The following is a 25,112-nucleotide window of genomic DNA, read 5'->3' as shown; positions in this document are numbered from 1 at the left end:
GTTGAAATTCCAATTTCACATATCAGAAATACAATTCTTACTAGTAAAAAACTTTATTTTTGATATCAAGAATTCAGTTGTTACTAGTTGAAATGTCTATTCTTGATATACACAATTTAATTGCTACTAGTAACAATGATCATTTTTGATATCAATAACTCAATTTTTACTAATTTCCGATATCATGAATGTGATTGTTACTAGTAAGAAAGCCATTTTAGATATCTAAAATAATATTGATATCAGAAATATCAAAAATTATCATTTTTACTAGTACCAATTGTATTGTTAATATCAAGAATAGACATTTCAACTAGTGACAATTTAATTATTGATATCAGGAATTCGCATTTTTACTAACAATGCAATTATTAATATCAAAAATGATATTTCTACTAGTAAAAAATCAATTCTTGACATCAACAAATTATTTTGAATGGCAGCCTATGGTGAAATTTCACTAGTGAAAATACAATTACAGACATCAGCAATTAAATTGTTCATATCCTGGAAATGAATAAAAGCTAAAACGGCTTGCCATACTGTTTCATGGCCCAGAAAATGATCAAATGTCCTCTCATTTCGTGCAGCAGAAGTAGAAGTGGCTCAGTCAACTCAAAACGCTGCACCTACCCACATGATAAATGAAAAAGACATCACACACACAACCTGATTTATTAATAAAGTCATGCAAACACGGTTTACTTGCGTTGTCAGGTTACATGACAAACTAGTTGCATGTAAATGATTTCAATAAGCTGATATTTGTGAGTTATCCGCTTACTGTTGTGCATGTAAATGACGAGCACGACACAGCCTAAATGGAAAGATTTTAAAGATCTGTTTTTGCCCATCTTCCTCTGTTTCTGTCTTTTCCATCATGCTGCTCTGACACATCGAGTTCAATCAGAGCGAGCGGGAATAACAGAGCGTGACTGTTTCATTAGTGTTTTGTGGGAGAATCACTGCAGTGTGTGAGTGCACACACTATGACAACACCTTACTGTGCTGTTCTGATGGATGGAGGTGTTTATAAGACAGAAACACACACTCTGATCTGAGACTGCTTTTGTTTGTGGGGTTGTTAGCTGAAATGTTTCGGGTTCAAACCCCATAAGGTTGATTATTGTCACCATTGTTGAGATTTGCATCTTTCAGATAAATTATAAAAAATGTAATAATTTAAGGCAGAAACAATGAGCTCATTGAATGAATGAATACTTGTTTGTTAACAAATGATTATGACATGTAGAAAAATGTAGCATTGATGCATGTTTAATCTGAGAAATTGAACTCGAATACCAGTTTCTATAAGATCACATTAGAAGCATTAATTGGAAGTGGTGTGTTTTGTTGTTTGTCTCGACGTGTCATCCACTTTGAAGTGTTGTAGGCTCTGTGTTGCTGTAGTCGTGTTGTTGACTTCAGGGGACAGTGATTATTCAGGCTGTTGTCATGGGAACGCAGACAGTAAACAAGCGTCTCCATCAGTATGGAATTTCTTTGTGTTTAAGTTTCATCGTATTTCTGCTTTTCTGGTCCTTAACAAGCCTTTAGTAGAGAGAGACATCGAACCGCTCTGAGAGAGAGACCTTGGCACTATTAAAAAATGTGTTTGTTATCTTCAGATCTCAAGGTTACGTGAAATCTGAGTCTGGATGGTAAATATTGACCCTCCATTAGAGACCCGAGCGTTCATTAATGTTCACTGAAGCAGAACGCTCAGCTTTATCATCTGACAGGAACCAGGAAACATCTCTGTATCTCTGGTGTTCAACTAACCCCAAGGACAGTTAATAAAGAGAGGATTTGGGCTACAGAGATGTGGTTATTAACCAGAGAGTGAGAAGAAAAATCACACATACCAAAGCTCTGAAAGCTATTACTAATAACAGCTGACACAAATATTGACTAAAATATATTTTTATTTAATTAGAACTATTTTATTGATTCTTTCTTTAGATCTATCTATCTATCTATCTATCTATCTATCTATCTATCTATCTATCTATCTATCTATCTATCTATCTATCTATCTATCTATCTATCTATCTATCTATCTATCTATCTATCTATTTATCTATCTGTCTGTCTGCCTGTCTGTCTGTCTATCTATCTGTCTATCGTTCGGTCTGTCTGTCTCTCTATCTATCTATCTATCTATCTATCTATCTATCTATCTATCTATCTATCTATCTATCTATCTATCTATCTATCTATCTATCTGTCTGTCTGTCTGTCTGTCTGTCTGTCTGTCTGTCTATCTGTTTATCTATCTATCTATCTATCTATCTATCTATCTATCTATCTATCTATCTATCTATCTATCTATCTATCTATCTATCTATCTATCTATCTATCTATCTATCTGTGTGTCTGTCTGCCTGTCTGTCTATATTTGTCTATCGTTCGGTCTATCTGTCTGTCTGTCTGTCTGTCTATCTATCTTTCTGTCTATCTATCTATCGATCGATCGATCGGTCTGTCTGCCTGTCTGTCTATCTATCTGTCTATCATTCGGTCTGTCTGTCTGTCTGTCTATCTATCTGTCTATCTGTCTATCTGTCTGTTTATATTTGTCTATCGTTCGGTCTGTCTGTCTGTCTGTCTGTCTGTCTATCTATCTATCTATCTATCTATTTGTCTATCGTTCGGTCTGTCTGTCTCTCTATCTATCTGTCTGTCTGTCTATCTATCTATCTAATTCAATTCAATTCAATTCAAATTGCTTTATTGGCATGACTGTACATATTACAATATTGCCAAAGCTTGTAACACATAGCAGTCTATCTATCTATCTATCTATCTATCTATCTATCTATCTATCTATCTATCTATCTATCTATCTATCTATCTATCTATCTATCTATCTATCTATCTATCTATCTGTCTGTCTGTCTGTCTGTCTGTCTGTCTGTCTGTCTGTCTGTCTGTCTGTCTGTCTGTCTGTCTGTCTGTCTGTCTGTCTGTCTGTCTGTCTGTCTGTCTGTCTGTCTGTCTGTCTATCTATCTATCTATCTATCTATCTATCTATCTATCTATCGATCGATCTATCTATCTATCTATCTATCTATCTATCTGTCTATCGTTCGGTCTGTCTGTCTGTCTGTCTGTATGTCTGTTTGTCTCTCTGTCCGTCTGTCCGTCTATCTATCTATCTGTCTTTGTATTGTTCTGTATATCATCAATCTGCAAAACAATTATTAAATGTAAAAGTGCCTAATATATGTATTATATTTTAGTATTATATTCACCAAAGCAATTTGATGTGATATTGTCTTAATTTATATCAGTACATTAGGAATTAGGTTACAGAAATGAGAACACTGACGCAGTATATGTCACAAATATCATGTGAATTTGCTAATCAAACAACTCATATATTTACAAAAAAACCCATGGTATTATAATCAGATCCTCACAGTAAGCACAGGTATCAGATTCAGAGCAAATCCAAAGTCGGTGAGAGCGAGTGTATGGTTGTGTGTTGTGTCAGGCAGCAGATGTCCCGTGTCTTCCCGGGTGTGTGTTAGTGACTTTGAGTCGACCTCAGTTGTATCTCAGCTCAGTCACAGCGCTGGACTGCAGAGTCAGTCAGGATAGATCAGCAGATATTAGATAGCAGTCAACCTTGATTAAACTCACTTCAGTCCGTCCTGTATTTCTGCAAGCTGTATACAGCGAGATTTGTGCATAACTAAAAATATCAATATGAAATGCATGGATGTTGGTTTGAGTGGCAAATTCTGGCTATTTGCAGATTAATTTGGTGAAATGAAGTGTTTTCCGAATGTGGAATAATGAATGGCTGAATGTGTCCTGCTTCCTCCACAAAGACCTCCTGCTGGACGGCAGATGGAGACAAACCTCCCCTGAGTTTCAGAAAAACACTGATCCTGGACCTGTAGATACAACTTCAGCCTTTCCAAACCAATTGACACATTCTGATCTGAGATTCTGGGACATTTTTAGGGAGAGAGAATAACCTCTATATGCAGCAAAGACAGACGACTGAAGCTTTGTGCTCATGCTGAATAGAGTGTGTGTATTTTCATCACAACTAAAGCCCCTCGAAAACACATTCTAACCTGTATTCACCATCGTTGAAATTATCAAACATTTTACATAGAAGGGAAAACACTTTTAAGCATTTCTGTGGGTTCAAAAATGCTTCAGAAAGCTACTTTGGAACAATATTGCTTGTGAAAAGCTCTATACAAATGCATTTAATTTAATTGATACCATCATTTTTTTTAATTCAAAATCTTGCAAGAAACGCAGCACGTGTTGCGCACTAGAACTAACAACAATGCTGGGTTGTTTTAACCCAAATTTGGGTAAAATATAGTCAAACCCAAATGTTGGGTTAAAAATGTAATTTTAAAAAAATACAATTGAAGTGAAAGTTGAAGTTTTTTTAACCCAACATTTGGTTTTGTCCGTATTTGACCCAAATTTGGGTTAAAACAACCCAGTATTGTTTAAAGTGCAGATCTGTTGATTTACACGCTTGTTTTTTCTACTTGTTTGCTACCTTTAAGTCATGCCTATTTAGGTTGAATATGAAATCATAAATATATTTCTGTATTAATTGTAATATATCTAAGCTGTTCCAGTGACTGTTTCTGGAAACTGAGGCAGGAGTCCAAAAAAAGATGGACAGTAGCTGTGGGTCTGTGAATGTAGGCGTGATTTGGGACGAGGCCAGACAGCAGGATTAGTCGACTGTGATTATCTAACCTTGACCACTGTTGTGAGCATTATATGCCTCTGTCTGATTCTCTCTCCTTGTACTACTCAACCTTTTTTTCTTTTCACAAGAAATTGCAATATTCATGTTATTCAGAGGTTGCTCTCTACCATTCAAAAGATATTTTTATTAAATGAAAGGGGTGGTTTACTGCTTTTTTTCTTTGCATGATTTTGTTTATGGGGTGCAATATAATCTATTCATCTATCCAAACTAACATATTACACATTACATAAGTAGGTAACACTTTACAATAATAGTGCATGAATAATCATGTATTAATACCTGAATTAATAGTTACTTTACCATGAACTAATGATGAGTTAAGCCATGTACGAATGAGGAACTAACCTTAACTACAACATGAACTCCTGCATGAATATACCATCTTAAAGGAGTAGTTCACTTTAAAAAAAACTTTTGCTGATAATTTACTCACCCCCATGTCATCCAAGATGTCCATGTCTTTCTTTCTTCAGCCGAAAAGAAATTAAGGTTTTTGATGAAAACATTCCAGGATTTTCTCCATATAATGTCCTTCAATGGGGTCCAAACGGTTCAAGTTCCAAATGAGAGATTCAGTGCAGTTCTCTCCTGTTCGAACTCGTTCATCAAAACGAACGATTCTTTTTTCGAGTCATTTCATTCATTCAACGAACGAAATGAATGAATTAACTCATTTTGATGAACGAGTTCTTACTGGAGAGTCACAGAACAGAGCTAGGTGAGCATTTGTGCTTATAAAACTTAAACTTTTTATTTATTGCTGAAATGGCCGTTCGTTTCACTTGATAAGACCCTTATTCAGCGTCTTTAATCATTTAAAGCCCTTTGAAGCTGCAATGGAACTCTCTTTTGGACCTTGAACCATTTGGACCCCATTGAAGTCCATTATATGGAGAAAATCCTGGAATGTTTTCATCGAAATCTTCATTTCTTTTCGACTGAAGAAAGAAAGACGTGGACATATTAGATGACATGGGGGTGAGTAAATTATCAGCAAAAGTTTTTTTGCACACTAAAGTTCAATAGTTTGTCTGAGTAATAGTAATTCTTGACTTGTGTTTGTGTGCCAGCTAGTGATGATGACTTCATTGGAGGCTGTCTTAACGTGAATGGGGAAATTGTGAACCGTAAATTGTAACCATATTGCAGACTCAACCAAACCCACATAGAAATCACCTCATCACCTCCTCCCTTTGTTTTGGGGATGTATTTGGGTTCTCTCGCACTCGGTTGCTGTGTGTTGATGAACAACTCCCTCCTCTCCTGTACCCATCTCACACTTTCCATCTGTCTGGCCATAAATGATTCAAGCTAACACAGCCATCAGCAGCAGCTATTTAAGTTCATGACTCAAGATAGACCAGCAGTAAGCAGGGCAAAGTTTGACTAGTATTTACATTTTTGATTTAAGTAAGAGACCGTGTGTGATCTGCCAATGGTTATAGCAACATAATTGGATGTGTTTGTTTACACATTTACTGACTTGCTCAGTACGATTCTCTTGAAACTTGCTCTGCCATGACTGTCTTGATCATCTCTCCTTCAGATCAACTAGTTCATGCTAATGTGTGCACCTCTCATGGCAACACTGAGAAGCAGCTCAAGTGGGTCGGCTTGATTTCACCTTGTATGTAACAACCTGGAAATATAGTAAACTTCATTTTCCACCATTCTTGTCCATTCAGTGTACTCTTGATTATTAAGTTTTCTGGCCACATCCATTCCTTTCCATCCATTTTTTGTTTCCTGATTCACATATGCTGCAATTCAAAATCAATTTCAGATTCCCATTTTGCAAAAGTGCAAAAGAAAGGCACTTAAAGCTGATCGTCCATCTTGAAAATTGTGGAAATCCCAAACTAGCTTTGTTTATTCTCTGCATTTTCATTTCCAGATTTGTTTTTGTTGACTATTGATCACCTGCAAAGCTTCACTCTAAACAATGATGTGTTGTTTGAACCCAAATGTGGGTAAAATGTGGACAAACCCAAATGTTGGGTTGAAAATGTCATTTAAAATTTTAACCCAATTTCAACTTTCAATTGTACATTTTTTAACCCCAACATTTGGGTTTGTCCATATTTGACCCAAATTTGGGTTGAAACAACCCAGCATTTTTTAGAGTGTAATGGAAAAGCTGCACTCTAAACAACGCTGGGTTGTTTTAACCTAAATTTGGGTCAAATATGGACAAAATGTTGGCTTAAAAATGTCATTTAAAATTTTAACCCAACTTCAACTTTCACTTTCAACTGTACATTTTTTAACCCCAACATTTGGGTTTGTTCATATTTGACCCAAATTTGGGTTGAAACAACCCAGCATTTTTTAGAGTGTACCAGCTTTTCTTTTCTTGTATGGATTCCTTATGTAATTTTCTGAGATATAAAGAAGGTCTGCCATAAGGAACAGCACATGTAATTCACATAATAATGGGTTTAAGGTTGATATGATATTCAGAATTGATGGTGTGATCAAATCAAATTTATTCAAAATGATTTATTCATTTATTTATAAACGCTTCTGTCTGCCCCAGTTGTTCATGAAGGTTACCAGTACTGGTAATAGGGCTGGGAATTCTTAAAAATTGCAGTGATATTTTACATTTGATTACAATTTCTGCATCTGAACTTGTTCAGTTATAACTAATTTGTTTATTCATTCTTATTTTATTCCTGATTACTTGTCTTTAATAATGTTTGATATTTATATTAGTTAGTCCAGTGGTTTGATGTGGTATTTTTGTTAAAACCATAGGAAAATGTTACTGTTCTTTAGGCTGCTGATTTTTCATAAATATCAGCTGCAACAAAATGTTTTGCCAAAAGACACAGAATAAATATGTTTGATATAAATGTTTGACTAAATTTTACCTTACTGGAATGAATCGAAACTGGCCAATCCAACCCTACTGGTAACTGCAATGAAAATGCACTTTTTGTCAATCTACCTTGTTCACTTTACATTGTCTAACTTTGCTCTTGTTGTCTTTCAGACTGCTCTGCGGAGGAGAGGCAGTAGAGAAACTTTCAAAGATAAGAAGTCTTTAACTCAGGTGTGTACAAACACAGAAATCAATTCACATGCCTTATACAGAACAACTCAACACGACACAAATCTAAACCACCAAATATTTTGCCCCTTTTATTTATGTATCGATTTGATTTATTCACTAAAGTACAATTTGTACCTGTTTATTGGTACTATAAGTTCCATATATTTAATTTCATAAATTGTTCAAACTAATTGTTTTTGTAAATTGAAATAAAGCAGAAATAAAATAATGTTAGATGAAAAAACTTCAAATAAAATAAGTTCGTTGATTTACTAAATTACTAAAACTGAAATAAAAATGAATTAAAGTTAAAGGAGTAGTTTACTTTTCAAAAAACTTTTGCTGATAATTTACTCACCCCCATGTCATCCAAGATGTCCATGTCATTTTTTCTTCAGTTGAAAAGAAATTAAGGTTTTTGATGAAAACATTCCAGCATTTTTCTCCATATAATGGACTTCAATGGGAACCAAAGAGTTCAAGGTCCAAAAGACACTTTCAGTACAAACTGCAAACTGTTCAAAGGGATTTAAACGACACTAGACGATGAATAAGGGTTTTATCAAGCGAAACGATCGCTTATTTAATAAATAAATAACAAAGTTTACGTTTTATAAGCTCAAATGGTCGCCTGTGATGCACGTTTGTGACTCTCCTGTTCGGACTCGTTCATCAAAATGAACAAATCTTTTTCTGAGTCAATTCGTTCGTTTCGTTCGTTGAATGAACCAAATGACTCTTGTCGTTTGGACCTTAAACCATTTGGTTCCCATTGAAGTCCATTATATGGAGAAAAATGCTGGAACGTTTTCATCAAAAACCTTAATTTCTTTTCGACTGAAGAAAGAAAGACATGGACATCTTGGATGACATGGGGGTGATTAAAGTTTTTTCAAAAGTGAGCTACTCCTTCCAAATGATTGGTATTGCCTTGTAAATTCACATATTTCTTACTTTTCAGGAGGACAGTGCAGATCTGCGCTGTCAGCTACAGTTTGCCAAGGAGGAATCGGCCCTCATGCGTAAAAAGATGGCAAAAATTGGCCGTGAGAAAGATGAACTGGAACAGGAACTGCAGAAGTATAAATCAGTATACGGCGACGTGGACAGCCCTTTGCCCCTGGCGGAGGTGTCCGGTGGAGGACCTCACACCACCCGGGAAGCCGAGTTACGCTTACGGCTCAAACTGGTCGAAGAGGAAGCCAACATCCTGGGGAGGAAGATTGTAGAGCTGGAGGTTGAGAACCGTGGCCTCAGGGCGGAAAACGAAGACCTGCGCTGCCAATATGAGAGGGATTGCTTTGGGCGCGAACCCTTCTCAAGTGTCCCTACCTCACCGTACGGTGGCGACGCCCTGGAATCTGCGAGCGAATTGCGACGGCACTTGCAGTTTGTTGAAGAGGAGGCAGAGCTGCTGCGTCGCTCCATTTCTGAGATCGAGGACCACAACAAACAACTGACATCCGAGCTCAACCGCTTCAAATTCGGGCCTAGCCAAGCCGAACGGGAGTCCGAAGGAGCTGAGGGTGGAGGTGCTGGTGCGATCAAACCTGGGAATGGTTTTTCGGGAGCAGGGAGTGGCGCCACACTCCAGGAGGAGCTCAAAGCCGCTAGACTCCAGGTCAACGAGCTAAGCGGGAAGGTCATGAAGCTTCAGTACGAGAACCGGGTGCTAATCTCCAATATGCAGCGCTGTGACCTGGCAGCACACTTGGGAATGCGCACCAGTAGCCCTGATGTGGATAGTGATCCCGGGCGAAGGGAAACCGATGAGGACGAGACTGCCAGGCTTCTGCTGCTCCACCCCAAACGTGAGGGTCCTGTTGGCGGCGAGAGCGACTCTGATGACTTGTTTGAGAAGACGGCCACCTCTGGATTCGCCAGTGGCGAGAAACCCTCGGATACCGGTGAGCTGGGAGTGGCCCAGCGGAGACGGGAAGACCGAGAGACGCTCAACAACGTCAGGCGTGAAGCCGAACGGCTTGGAAAAACAGTGGAGCGGCTCATCACGGATACGGACAGTCTGATCCACGAAGGTGGTCTGGTCGTCCTGGGAGGGGATCTTCTTGCGGAGGGTTCAGAGTTCAGGGGCGATGGAGACTCGAAACCCGACTCTCAGGTGCTGGATTCGGTCAACACCCGCATGAGGGCTTTCCGTACAGAACTCCAGCAATTCATGGACAAAGTGGACCACCTTGGGGAGGGTCTACGGGATCGCGTCGATGACCTTTCCCCCATGCCCAACCTCACTGAATCTAGCAGCTTCCTTTCCACTGTTACCTCCATGTCAAGAGACTCGCCCATCGGCACTCTGGGAAGGGATCTGGTGACGGACTTCCAGGTAGGATATGTGTAACCCGACCCTTCATCTTTATTCGGTGTTTGCAATCACGTGACATGGCAACTTCCCTTTTTCCTTTGCTGCTTCCTCATTTGAAAGTCCCTTTGTGAGAATGCATACACCTTTATACTGATTCTGCATCTTCATGTCCATACACCGCCAGTCATGAAAGGAAGCTATTCGACTAACTTTGGCTGGCATGATTCGTCAACTCACTATTTATGTGAGGTGAAAAGAAATGTTAAAGGAGTCGTTCACTTTCGAAAAAACTTTTGTTGATAATTTACTCACCCCCATGTCATCCAAGATGTCCACGTCTTTCTTTCTTTTTAAATCAAGGTTTAAAAAAGAAATTAAGGTTTTTGGTGAAAACATTCCAGGATTTTTCTCCATATAATGGACTTCAATGGGAACCAAACGGTTCAAGGTCTAAAAGACTGTTTAAGTAAAAACTGCAAACTGTTGATAAGGGTCTTATCAAGCGAAACGATCGCTCGTTTAATAAATAAATAACAAAGTTTACGTTTTATAAGCTCAAATGGTCGCCTTGCTCTGTTTTGCGATGCGCGTTTGTGACTCTACTGTCCGAACTCGTTCATCAAAATGAACGAATCTTTTTCCGATTCTGAACAGAGCAAGGCGAGCAACTGCGTGAAATAGTATATCCCACAATGCATCAGTGGTGGAGGAAGTACTGAATCTCAGTACTTAAGTAAAAGTACAAATACCCAGATAAATATTTACTTTAGTAAAAGTAGAAGTAACACAATGACAACCATACTTAAGTAAAAAGTAAAAAGTACTTTATTTTAAATGTACTTTAAGTATTAAAAGTAAAAGTACTTGCATAACAATTTATTATCTTAATGTCTATTTTCTAATGATTAATAAAACATTTAATTCTAACTCATTCAACCTAATAGCCTACTCCTATAATGATGTTCAATAATGATGGAAAAAAACGTCACCATTTCTGAAACAAGCTTGCAATTAGGCAATATCATGCTTATCCTTACTATATGTTATGTTTGGCAGTAAACGCGATTCATTTATGGTGTAATTCTGAACCTCTTGGCTTGCCATAATCCTAACCAAACCAAACATATATTACACACGGTGTGTTTCCTATGCACGTAAAAACAAATTTTCGCGTATGAGTTGCACGATAAACACACTGCGTGTGAGACGCATTTAGTGTGACCGGCCGTGCTGTTGATATACTGCCGGGTTGATATACTGTATCTATGGCAACCAAACGTCACTGGTGTAAGGGTTAGACCACTAGGGGGCGCCATCTGCCCAAATATATCTGCGTCTCATTTCACGTTAAAGGGTGCCGTGTGCGTTGGATACGCTTTTGCAAAAGCGTCTGATATGGCGCTTTAGGATGAGAACGGGCTCGACGGTCAGATTACGTTTTGGCAGGGGAAAAAAATGATCAGAAAATGTAACGAAAATGTAACAGAAGTTGTAGAAATGTAGTGGAGTAGAAAGTATAATAATTGCTGCAAAATGTAACGAAGTAAAAGTAAAAAGTAGGCACTATTTATTGTACTTAAGTAAAGTAAAGATACGTGAAAAATGTACTTAAGTAAAGTAACGAAGTATTTGTACTTCGTTACATTCCACCACTGCAATGCATTGCACATTACCTTTACCCACACATGACAGAGTGCCACCCAGCTAAGCCAAGATGCCCATACCTCTCCTTCCCTAGCAGTAACCACCATGAACACCTGCATCTGTTCCTGCCCTCTCTTCATACCCACAATCACATTTTGCGGGGTCCAAAATTTACTGTGCCAATAGTAGGTGAACTGAGAAATATTTGTTTTCCATAAGTATTAGGGCTGGGTATTGACACAAATTTCACAATTCGATTTCGATTTCGATTCACAAGCTTGCAATTCGATTCGATTTCGATTCAATATTGATTATTTTGGATATCAGTTACAATAAATGGCAAATTTTCATAAGGAAATCAAATCTCTTAACTAATGCTGTAAACTATGGGAGTCTAGTTGTAGCCTACCTGGCTTCATTAGCCTAATATGAAGGTAATAATGAACTGTTTTGTAGCTATACAAACACTTAAATTAGACTTTTATTTATTTTTATAATAAGAAGATTATATGAAATATAAACATTTAAATGGTGGCTGTCAAAAACTTGCCAGATTTATTCAAATATGCATTAAATATTGAAGAACATTAAGATTATAATGCGTAATATGGTGTATATATTTAGCAAAATGCTCCTCTCTAGAGTTATTTTTTCTAGCCGACTAACGAGTTTATGTGGGTTTTCTGAGGTAAATATGACGATACATTGATTACAAGCTGTTTAACTGACGTCTTTCCACGGTTGAAACGCTGATTGAGCGAATCAATGTGACATGATATGGATTTCGATAAGTTGTACTCTATCTTTTAACACACTTTCAGATGCTCATTCATGTTTATTTGGCGCTGTAACTGGTATTATTAAGCCGGAAGAGAGATCAGCGCTGCTGCTTCTCCAGAGCGATCTCACGCCACAGCGCCAAAACGTTATTTATGTTTTTGAATTTCTAAAGAAAATGGACGTAATTTGAAAATTGAGACTTTGTTTCATATCAATAGTAACAAAGGACAAAGATTATTGTGAGTTTTTGCATGCGCGCAGCCGCGATACAGTGTCCCATTCATTCAAATGAAACAGGATGACTAATCGATTCTTGAGAGAATCGATATCGGTTCGTAAAAACGAAAATCGATTAATTTCGAGAAATAGATATTTATTACCCAGCCCTAATAAATATCCCTTACAGACATTTTTTTTTTTGATGTCTATACCGATTAAATCAGTTTTTTTTTCATGCATATTTAGTGGTTGGTGGTGTTCGTTGATGTTCCGAAACAAGTAGCGTAGCGAAATACCGTTTCTGACGTATTTTATTTGTCATTTTTTAAAATCGCATTGATGTCGGCTGGAGGACTCAGTGCTCGTTGATATTACTGCGCTAGCTACCGGAAACGGAAAGGGGTCTGTTTACATTTGGTTGTAGTCTTTTCGCTCGGTTCTCCGTCTCTTAGAAGGCTAGCGTGAGCAGAGCAACTGTGCTCCCGGACTGTTCCGTACAGCGTCCTGGTTGTCGCCATCAAGTGGTCGGGAGTGTGCTAACGCTTCAGACTCAAACATCGAGCGGAAGTTTATACGCGGTTGTGAGGTACCTGAAAAAATAGTTCCACTATAGCAAACAACACAGATTGAAAGCATACATAGCGCCAGTATATTTGTTTTTAATCATCAACGAACACCACCAACCACTCGGTGAGTTGCACAGTTTTGAAAATGAACGTTAAGCGTTGTTTTAAGGACATGTTTGTGCATGCGCATAGACACCCAGTCTAAAGTTGTCACTGGCGATTCTAAAATTCGAAAAATTCGAGACAGGACCCATTGTCAAAATTTCTAAGTCCACTACTCTATTTCATTTAAAACAAACTACAAAATAGACTCAAGGTGTTAAATACCAGAATTATACATTAATTAGGATATCGTAATTAAATTTAGGGATGCATGATATATCGGCAGATATATGATTTTAATAAAAAAGTTGTGTTTTTGGCCTGATAAGAAAATTTGGCTTTTAATGATGAGATGTAATCAGGCTCTCAAAAATAATAAACTACAAAAATTTGGATTTCGATTTATCAGCCAATATATCGGTTATCGGCTTTCAAATATAAAGACTTATCGGTTATCGGTATCGGCCGAAATGTTCATATCGGTGCATCCCTAATCTTATTTTTATTTCTATTTATTGGCACTTGTCATTTTTGGGCCCTGTTGATGCTGCATGATGCATACTAACATCAGTTAAAATGGCGGTAAAACAAGTTTTTCGATCAAATGGGTACTGGTGTTGAGCAAATCTACGTTTTTTTTATTTGCACAGTTAATGCTGATGCAACATATGTGGAGCTTGCAGCTATAAATATAAGATATATGGCAAATAAAAAGTGCTTACACTGCGTATTTTTTATTTTGGGAATAACCTCCAGAGGCTCCGTATGAATTGTAAACCTACTCTGAATACACAGAATGTCTCTGTATATTCATGTGACTTGCTCATTCTCAGGAATAATGGAGCTGATCCGTCTTTTGTCTCAATGAATGAGTTTCACATGCTAAATTGTCTTAAGCTAACTTCCATAGAACTGCTTGTAGCTTTTTTTCCCTGCTTTGTGCTTTGAAACTGGTTTATGATAATAACATGAGTCAATTTTCCAACAAATAACCTTTTAAAACTACGGGTTTGGCGTAGTTTATCGTATTCTGAGTGTCTGAATGAGATTCCAATCATAATTCCAACATTTTCCAGATTGGTTAATTCACTTAAGCCCCTTTCACACAGAGATTCTGGAAAATACACACTTAATTCACACTGCCAGTGATTTTCTGGAATCAGAGAGTGTGTTCACACACACAACCCGTAAAAATCCACGAATACGTGACATCGGTGTGACATGTAATGTCTCAGCAGTGTCTTAAGTTTGCTCATGAGCTGCGATTTCTCTTCTCTCTCTCTCTCTGATTCGATCATATACTAGCGCATTACGTTGCGTTTCACTTGTTTGCGAACGATCCCGGCTACGACACGGCATTGATTACGGCTTCACACAGCAGCGTTCCGGGACTGATATTGGCAATGTTACTTGGTCCGCAACCTCATAGATATCCATAATAAAGGCTAGATGTCTCATCCGCGCTGCTGGCCAATGGAGGTCGACGTCCGCACTGGCGGCCATCTTGCCACAGGCAGCTCGCTCACTCATAACATTGTGTTTAATGGTGCATGTACTTTTTAAACAACCATAACTTGCTCAATTTTCTACCGATTTTCAAACGGTTTGGTTTGTTACAGACGTCAGAGATGTAGCTTATGACACTGAATAATACGTGTATCAATAAATAATCATCCAGAATTATAGCCACGTTAATAACGTTTGTAAGAAACCAAAACGTTTGTAAATCCGTCAAGATTTCAGCGAGATGAGAGTATTTGTGTTCGTGCTGATCACTCATCTCACATCAGGAACCACAGAGCCCGCCAGAAAGCTTGCCTGTGCCAAGATGGCCGCCGGTGATGACGATAGAGACTCCACCGTAAGACATCTAGCCTTTTTAATGGATATTTATTCCCGCTATCAATCCTCGATCGTGTTTGCGTTCACACGGAAGGCGTTCTGGCAATTTCCCGACAACTTCCTGGGATCAACGGGCTGTGTGAAAGGGACTTTATTTGGCTCACGTTCATTGGTGGAACCCATCGGTTCTTTGCTTTGGGTCACGACTCACGTCACTTCAATCCAACCACAGAAACACTCTTCATCCAGCATGAAGTCACCTCACATCTATGAACGGTTTGATGTTAATGACAACAGCCCTGAGATCGCTCCTATAGGATGTGTATTTAAAGCTTCAGCTAACTGCTACGCTGCTTCCATCGCATGGCTGAGCTTCGCTGTGAGCAACATGTTGCCAAACTCAAGCCCCTGTCAAAGTCCTACCCGTCCTTGAGCTGTTTGTTACGTAGCATTATTCTGTTAGTGCTCATCAAACTTACAGTTATAATCAAACAATACACCACTCTAAAAAATGCTGGGTTGTTTTAACCCAATTTTGGGTCAAATATGGACAAACCCAAACATTGGGTTAAAAAGTTATTTTAAAATTTTACCCAACGGCTGGGTTTGTCCATGTTTGAGCCAGAGTTGGAGTGTATAGTATGATACAATATGTTTGTATGGATTTTCAACCATAAAATAGTTTTATATAAAACTATGAAATATTTCCCAGTTAGTTTAGCAAGCTAATTGTTAATACCTAAGTAAAACTGTCATTTGTATTTAACTTTGGTTATCGAATGGCTTTGCTTTCAGGATGGGGAAACGTCAAGTGACCCAACACTGTACCATATAACAAACTGTGTATACCATAACATATTTATTGTTTTAAATCCAACATTTAAGTAACTTGAATTAATGTAATTAATTATTGAATAGAATACACTGAAAATAAAAGTTATCTTTAAATATTAAAAAAAAAAACTAAAAAAACAATTAGAATTATTTTAATGTAACTAACTATTTTAATTATCAGCTTACACTCTAAAAATGCTGGGTTGTTTTAACCCAACTTTGGGTCAAATATGGACAAACCCAAATGTTGGGTTAAAAATGTAATTACAAAATTTAACCCAATGGCTGGGTTTGTCCATATTTGACCCAAAGTTGGGTTAAAACAACCCAGCAATTGATAAGCTAAAAAAAAAACATAATAATTTTTTTAGAAATGTGTTAATTTAACTATTTTCTTAATATATGTTAAATAATTATTATTCTTTATTTCAATTATCATTACAATTGTATTTATTAGCTTAATATTAAGTTATAATTTACAGTCGTATTAGTAGTAGGGCTTTGACTGAGGCTTGGATTGGCTCGACTCATTAGCGTTTAGTCCCCGCTGTCACGGCACATTTTGGGTTATTGGTTGTAAGACTCATGTATCCCCATCGCATGCGCTTCATAACCAGTGTTTTGCATTCTTTTTTCCCCCTTGGTCCTTCCCCTCTTCTCTCTTGATCCCTCATCCCGTTCCCAGATGTTTCAGCCCATGATTCTGTTCCTCCTCATTCTCGTTCTCTTCTCGTCTCTCTCATACGCCATCATCTTTAAGTTGGTCTTTCTTTTTGCGCTTTTCTTTGTCTTGTAGCCTGCTGGCTCTCTCTCTCTTTTTTTTTTATTTATTTTTTTAATCATTATTATTTAATTCATAAACATTTTTGGAAGTTGTGTCACCCTTTCTTGCATTTCACACTTTTGAGTTTTGCTTAAACCCACCTTCAGTTTCCCCCCCCTCCACTCTTTCTCGTCTCGTTTGTGTGGATTCTGTTTGTCGTTCACCGATCCCCATGCACCTCCCTCTGTCTCCTCTCCTCCTCTCCCTCCTTCACTCACTCACAGGAGTGGTGTCTAGACCGGCAGAGTGGCACGGATGGGTCAGCCGCAGCCAGGGGAGCCCCTGGACTCAGTAGATACGCCAGAACACACAGTTTCAGACCCGAGGTCAGTGCCTCGTTCATCTGCCTCTGAAATTAAAGACCAGATACGTTTCCAAAGTGTCCTTGCAGTGCCTCTGTGGACGTGAAACCCCTGACGGCGCAATGTGCAAATTTAGGTCAAATATGGACAAACCCATATGTTGGGTTAAAAATGTCATTTAAACTTCAACTTTCATTTTCAACTGTAATTTTTTTAATGACATTTTAACCCAACGTTTGGGTTTGTCCATTTGACCCAAAGTTGGGTTAAAACAACCCAGCATTTTTAGAGTGTGTGTCTCTACATCCGTTTCAAAACCTACCGTGTGTTTATGCCTAAAATTGTGCCATTCTAAAATAACTTCATTATTGGCAAATGCAATCCAACAATGCATTAAATATATAATTATTAGAATATGTATTAAATAATAATTTGATTTCCAAATATTATATTTTATAATAATATAATATCACACTGACTCTAAAAAATGCTGGGTTGTTTCAATCCAAATTTGGGTCAAATATGGACAAACCCATATGTTGGGTTAAAAATGTCATTTACACTTCAACTTTCACTTTCAACTGTAATTTTTTTTAATGACATTTTAACCCAACGTTTGGGTTTGTCCATTTGACCCAAAGTTGGGTTAAAACAACCCAGCATTTTTAGAGTGTGTGTCTCTACATCCGTTTCAAAACCTACCGTGTGTTTATGCCTAAACTTAACTAAAAAAAAAAATGTGCCGTTCTAAAATAACTTCTTTATTGGCAAATGCAATCCCACAATGCATAGAATATGTATTAAATTATAATTTGATTTCCAAATATTATATTTTATAATAATATAATATCACACTGACACTGAAAAAATGCTTGGTTGTTTCAAATATGGACAAACCCAAATGTTGGGTTAAAAATGTAATACAAACATTTACAGTTGAAAGTGAAAGTTGAAGTTGGGTTAAAATTTTAAATTACATTTTTAACCCAGCATTTGTCCATATTTGACCCAAATTTGGGTTAAAACAACTTAGCATTGTTTAGAGTGCAAATTAAAATGGACTATATTTGGTATATGTATGTTTGCTTATTTGAATATTTCGTTGTTAATTCGATGCCCATAGAGTTTGCCAGATCCCTTATGAGGACGTTATAGGGTTTTGTAACCGACACACTCTACACAATGCTGGGTTGTTTGAATCCAAATTTGGGTAGAATATGGACAAACCCAAATGTTAGGTTAAAAATGTAATTTCAACTTTCACTTTCAACTGTACATTTTTTAATTGCATTTTTAACCCAACATTTGGGTTTGTCCATATTTGACCCAAATTTGGGTTGAAACCACCCAGCATTGTTTAGAGTGCATGGAAGGAAAGACTATGAGACATTTCAGAATGAAGAGCAATTCTTCCCAGCTTGTATATCTTTATTTAATTTAATAAATCCTTAATGTAATAAAACTGAACGGAAGAGAGCCAGTTATCATACCATAAACCATATCACATCCAATTATTTTATACCAGGTTATTAGACGAAAAACAACATCCGTGATTTATCTGATGCAACTAAATGAAACACTATACAGCTGAGAGCAGTTCGTTCACTTGAATCATTTAATTCACACCATTGTTTCACAGTGATTCTTTTGGTTTCTTCTCACTCGCAACCACACACACACACACACACCATCCTCTCACGCATGCAGGAGCTTTGATGTTTCTGTCAAATTTGTGACTGTTTGTAACATGAAAACAACGGCTGGATGTGTGTTAATCATGCCATCGGTCAATATTTATTTGCATTTCGTTTGTTGTGCGTCTATATGGTTGTCTAAGCTTCAGTCTATGCGCCGCTGCTCAAAGTGAACTCGACAGGCTAAACAAAACAGCTGAAAGAATAGACTCATCACATGCAAAGTGAGATATTTCAGGCCTTATTTGAAACCCTAAATTCAAAATTAGAATATTGTGAAATTGTTTTAAGCCATAATCATCAAAATTATAACAAATAAAAGCTTGAAATATCTCACTTTGCATGTAATGACTCTATATAATATATTAGTTTCACCTTGTTTTCTTGAGTTTCACCTTTACCGTAGAAATTAATCTGAATTAATTATGAGCCTTCTATGCATTTGACACCATAGATCTGGAGTTTATAATGAAATAGTTGCAATAAGAATAGTGTCCTATTATATTTTTATTTATCAATACTGCAAACATAAAAGCTAATTTCATATTTTCCTTCCTAACCAGCTAAGAAACAGTAACAATGTGATATAATCTAGAAAGTGAAGACACTGAAATACCTCTCCCTTGATGCATGTCACTGATGTTGTTTGCATGAAATGGATGTGGTCTCTCTGGAAAGTGCTGGGATTTTGAGATTTTGGTGTTGTGTGTTCTGCTGGGCTCCAGTTTCGTGAGCCGGCTCTGCCTGAGACGGGACTCTCTACCAGAGAGATTCAGCTACGCCTGGACCATGAGCGGAGGATGAGGGCTGGACCGGAGGAGAGAGACGGCTTCTCTTCATCCATCCCTCAGGTACGTGCGGTTCACTTTGAGAAAGAGGATCAGAGCTGTATCGATTCAAAGGCTCCTCGCATATAAATCAGATTTGAAAACAGTTGTTTATTATGGAGAGATACTAACCACTATGGTCATACCAGCTTAACCCTGTAAAGCCTGACATATGGAATAAGTGCTAAAAAATAAATAATGCAAGATTATTGAAAATTTTGACCAAATGTTGTTGTTTTTTAAATCTAACAGTAAGTTTGCATATTGTTTTTTTATGCATGAGGCTTTTTTTGGCTCATATTGGATGATATTGGAGCTCATAATCAATCCAAGGCCTAAATTGAGAGGAAAAATATGCATGGTGCTGGACTGGTGCTTGCAATGTAAATGAATAAAATCTTAAAGGAGTAGTTCACATTAAAAAAAAAACAAAAAAAAAAACTTTTGCTGATAATTTACTCACCCCCATGTCATCCAAGATGTCCACGTCTTTCTTTCTTCAGTCGAAAAGAAATTAAGGTTTTTGATGAAAACATTCCAGCATTTTTCTCCATATAATGGACTTCAATGGGGTCCAAACGGTTCAAGGTCCAAAAGACACTTTCAGTGCAAAAATAAACGAATCTTTTTTCGTGTCATTTGGTTCATTCAACGAACGAAATGAACGAGGTGACTCGGGAAAAGATTTGTTTGTTTTGATGAACGAGTTCGAACAGGAGAGTCACGAATGTGTCTCACAGAACAGAGCAAGGCGAGCATTTGAGCTTATAAAACGTATTTTTTTTTTTTATTTATTAAATGAGCGATCGTTTCGCTTGATAAGACCCTTATTCATCGTCTGGTGTCGTTTAAAGCCCTTTGAAGCTGCACTGAAACTCTCATTTGGACCTTGAACCGTTTGGTTCCCATTGAAGTCCATTATATGGAAAAAAATGCTGGAATGTTTTCATCAAAAACCTTAATTTCTTTTCGACTGAAGAAAGAAAGACATGGACATCTTGGATGACATGGGGGCGAGTAAATTATCAGCAAAAGTTTTTTAAAAGTGAACTACTCCTTTAAAACACCCACACGATCATTTGCCATCTCATTACTCTCTCATTAATCTTAAGTCATGTTAATAATCATTTTATTTACCATCACTCTTGCCTATTCTGAATGTTTGTTCTTGCGCAGGAGGAGGAGAGGAGGCGCGCAGAGGCACGGCGAGGACTCGAACTGCAGGGACTTCAATCCCACGAGCCGACATGGCCGCAGGAAAGAGTGCAGCTGCAACAGGAAGTCAGATTGTTCCGCCACAATATAGTGATCGTGTACATGAAGCTGCGCTGGATCCTCATGCACTGGAGGCTCGGGCGCAGGACAGACGGGGTGGATGAAGGTGCACACGCTGAGGTGATCCAGAATAACTGCCCTAGTTAACCCTGAATTAAATGAGCTCAGATATAATTAAAGGCGTGGTTGATTTATAATTTCACTTTTCTAACTTTAGTTAGTGCGTAATGTTGCTGTTTGAGCATAAACAACATCTGCAAAGTTACAACGCTTAAAGTTCAAAGCAAAGGATGATATTTGCTTTTAAAGAAATCGCTTTTTAAGGACTACAACAAACGGCTGATAGGGACTACACAAGCTTCCTCCTGGGTTGGTGACATCACCAACTGTAGAATTTACATAAACCACACCCCCAGGAATGCTATTTATAGATTATCATGACAGAATATGCTAATCAATGACTAAAAGATAACTACATAAGCTACATAAATTCATCAACTAACCATTCAGAAATTTAGTTTTTTTTTTCTGACAAGTTTTTGACATTTTCAGTGCATGTCTGTGAGGTAAAAGGCCACAAGCTGTTGTAGCTCCGCCCCCTATGCCAGTTCCCGGCAAATACTTATTATATTTATATTTAATTTTGATTAAACTTTAACTGTAAACATTTTCTGTGGTTTCTCTCTTACTTGTTTCTTCAGTACGAACGATTGGAGAACATTCCAGAACTGGCTATTACGATCGACCAGGGTGATGGAGAGATGGGAAGGGGAGACAAAATCACAGGAAGTGACCTCACAGAGCCTGGCCCTCTCCTGCTGTCTCCCGAGAGATTCCAGCACCAGAAACAGGTCACATGCCTGTCAAATATGTGGAAAAATAATACAAGGGATTCATCTTAAAGGGATAGCTCATTCAAAATATCAGTTACTCAACCTGAATGAATTTCTCTCTTCTGCTGAACACAAAAGATGATATGTTGAAGATTGTGGGGAACCAAACAGTTGATGGTTGCCATTGACTTCCATAGTTGGAAAAAAATACGATGGAAGTCAAAGCGTTTGATATATTCTGAAATTTTTGGGTGTACTATCCCTTTAAAAATGTATTAACATGAGAAAAGCTTTAATAATCTTCAGTGTTTTGACATGGTGGTTCTTGCGAATCATATTCTCCCCTTTATTTATTGAACAACCTATAAAAAGTTGTGTGTAGTGACCTTAAAATCTCTCGTCTTTGTTTTCTGGAGTAAATATTAAAGCTACACTGTGTGATTTTTACCCCCATCTAGTGGTGAAAAGGTATATGACCATCCAGTGAATATTAGTTTCTGTTCCTCGCAATTCCGATTTCATTTTAACTCCTACGGTGGCCAATGTAGTCCAAGATTAACATGGCTTCCAGTTCGACCTCGTCCATGAGCGTTAACTCAAACGTAAACGCGAAAGGCGAAGCTTGAATTAACGGGTATGTCCCTCTTTGGCTAACGTATTTTCACGATGGAGGGGCAACATGGCGAACCGCTTACCCGTATGTATTTTCAATGGCATATTATACACTCACGAGAATACTTTATTACTTGAACGAAGTAAATATACATTAACGAGCGCATATATTTTTGAAAAAACTAAGTGTTTTTAGCTAAGAATAAACTAAAATAGTTACACAGTGTAGCTTTAAAGCAGCGTTAATGTTTCAGTAGCAGGTTTTAAGCAGTAAACCTTCTCTCAGCTCTAGTCTATTATTTAACCTCTCTAAGTGCAGGAGTTTGTAAAACACTTTAGTTTTACAAATCATTAAAACCCGTCACATCGTCTTGTTTAGACGTTTATGTGGCTTTTTTCCCTATAGATCATTTTTCTTATGTATTTCTCGGTGTGCACATGGTTTTAACTGAATGTCCATTTTTGCTGAACACACACTTATGACAGAAATGCAATTGGCTCCATCGGTGCTGTGCTGACCAAGCTTACATACAAATGACAACACAGACGTGTTTCTTAGTACAAGACCGGTTTATTGAACTGTCTGTCACTCATAGGACATTACCAGTAAAGTGTGTTATTTCTTGCGCTTGACTAAATTCAAATGCAGTGTGTTTGGATGGATAACATTATTTCAATCAATGGTGAATCTGAAAATAGTTTTGCATTTCAATTTTGTGCCACAAAAACTGCAAACTTCATACTTAAAGGGTTAGTTCACCCAAAAATGAAAATTCTGTCAGTATTTACTCACCCTCATGTTGTTCCAACCCCGTAAGACCTTCGTTCATCTTCGGAACACAAATTAAGATATTTAAGATATTAAGATCGCTCCTGCATACAGTCCATAGGCTTCTTGAGGGACTGGCTCTTGCTGTCCCCGAAAAGTCATTAAAGACATCGTTAAAATAGTCCAAGTGACTACAGGGGCTCAATCTTAAGTTTATCAAACGACGAGAACACTTTTGTGCGCAAAAAAAACAACAAAAATAACGACTTTATTTCAACTATTCGCGAGTCAGGTTACTAGTTTAATAGCCTAAGCTTCTGTTATTGTACGTCACGCATCACACACACATGACCAGCGTCGGCCAATAGTGAGCCTACGTGTGACGTAGCTCTATGCAATCACACTACGTTAACTGACTTACAGGCCCATGGAGAAGGAAGTGAATAGTTGAAATAAAGTCGTTATTTTTGTTGTTTTTTTTGCGCACAAAAGTGTTCTCGTCGTTTGATAAACTTAAGATTGAGCCCCTGTAGTCACTTGGACTATTTTAACGATGTCTTTAATTACTTTTCTGGGACAGCAAGAGCCAGTCCCTCAAGAAGCCTATGGACTGTATGCAGGAGCGATCTTAATATCTTAAATATCTTAATTTGTGTTCCGAAGATGAACGAAGGTCTTACAGGGTTGGAACAACATGAGGGTGAGTAAATACTGACAGAATTTTCATTTTTGGGTGAACTAACCCTTTCAGAACTTTGTCTCAGAAGAACTTTACCTTTGTCGCCTTTGGCTTTTGGCTCGCTTAGTTGTGGACATTTAATATTCAACAACATTATAGATCAACCTGCATTGACACCATGATATTTAAAATGACTCGAAAAAAGATTTGTTCATCATTTTGATGAATGAGATTAAAAGATCCGAGTCTGTGAAATTATCCGAACTTCCCACTACTACTGTTTAGTTCCTGTTTCTATGAAGCCCCTCCTTCTGAAAAGCACACTGTGCTCTGATTGGCCGGCTGGACCAGTGTGTTGTGATTGGTCAATCGTAAATGTCCCGCCCCTTACCATAACTGCAAATATTGAATGGTAGTCAATGGCGAGAGACAACAAATATTTTGATCTCGTTAGAATTGAGCCCTGAATTACACATATGATGTTTGTCAATTTAAAAGTCAAGAAAGTCGCAGTTTGATGTGAAACCGTTGAGGTATAAGACTGTGAAAATACGTAATTACAAAGACTACAAATCCCAAAGGCGCACATTTTCTCTCAATGAATGAAGCTAACTTTACTGAGGCTGTCTGTCATTGTTTTACAGTCTTACGTTATAATCGTAACGTTACGCCGTCCTACCTGAGTGTTTTGTCCCAGACTGCACACACACGAGCAGCGGATCTCGTTTCGCTTCCTGGGAGATGTAGTTCGCAGAGCGATTTTCACATAAAACTAAATGTTACTCTTTTGTTGTATGACAAACTGCGACGTTTTTGACTTTCAGAATTACCTTTTAAATTGACAAACATCATACATGTAATTGAGGGCACAGTTCAGACGGAATAAAAAGATAAGTTGTCTCTCGCCACTGACTACCATTCATATTTTTTCCGAAATAAGGTCCCATGAGCAGGAAGCGGAGGGGCGGGACTTACGCTCTCTATTTCAACACACTACTAACTAACTCAACCAGGCCCCGCCCCTTTAGTTAGCGTTTGCCTTGGGCAGGAATTATTTAAACAGGGTTCTCAAGTCTCACGCATTGGCCGTGAGACACACTCATTTCGACCGGTTCACACGCTCACACGCCACACTGTGTATTTCTCACGCTGAAAATGCAATGCCAACCAAGTTGTCCTG

General features: G+C 37.8%; 1 protein-coding gene across 6 annotated transcripts in view; it reads left to right on the top strand.

Annotated features, from left to right (window-relative positions):
- mtcl1 (microtubule crosslinking factor 1) overlaps positions 1–25,112 on the top strand; it is a 78,372-nt gene that overhangs the window by 31,427 nt on the left and 21,833 nt on the right. For 5 of the 6 annotated variants that reach the window (XM_089131548.1, XM_039649090.2, XM_089131549.1 and 2 more), the window contains exons 4-9: positions 7,752–7,811; positions 8,773–10,152; positions 17,166–17,267; positions 19,663–19,788; positions 20,941–21,159; positions 21,741–21,890. In XM_089131548.1, coding sequence (XP_088987674.1) covers positions 7,752–7,811; positions 8,773–10,152; positions 17,166–17,267; positions 19,663–19,788; positions 20,941–21,159; positions 21,741–21,890 — 2,037 coding nt within the window. The remainder of the gene's footprint in view (positions 1–7,751; positions 7,812–8,772; positions 10,153–17,165; positions 17,268–19,662; positions 19,789–20,940; positions 21,160–21,740; positions 21,891–25,112) is intronic. The other variant, XM_039649098.2, reaches the window with a different exon arrangement.

The sequence above is a fragment of the Pimephales promelas genome, chromosome 5 (assembly GCF_988280905.1).
Source record: "Pimephales promelas chromosome 5, fPimPro1.hap1.1, whole genome shotgun sequence".
Classification (NCBI taxonomy): Eukaryota; Metazoa; Chordata; class Actinopteri; order Cypriniformes; family Leuciscidae; genus Pimephales; species Pimephales promelas.
The sequence above is the reverse complement of the archived record's forward strand: the minus strand, read 5'-3'. Positions and strand labels throughout refer to the sequence as shown.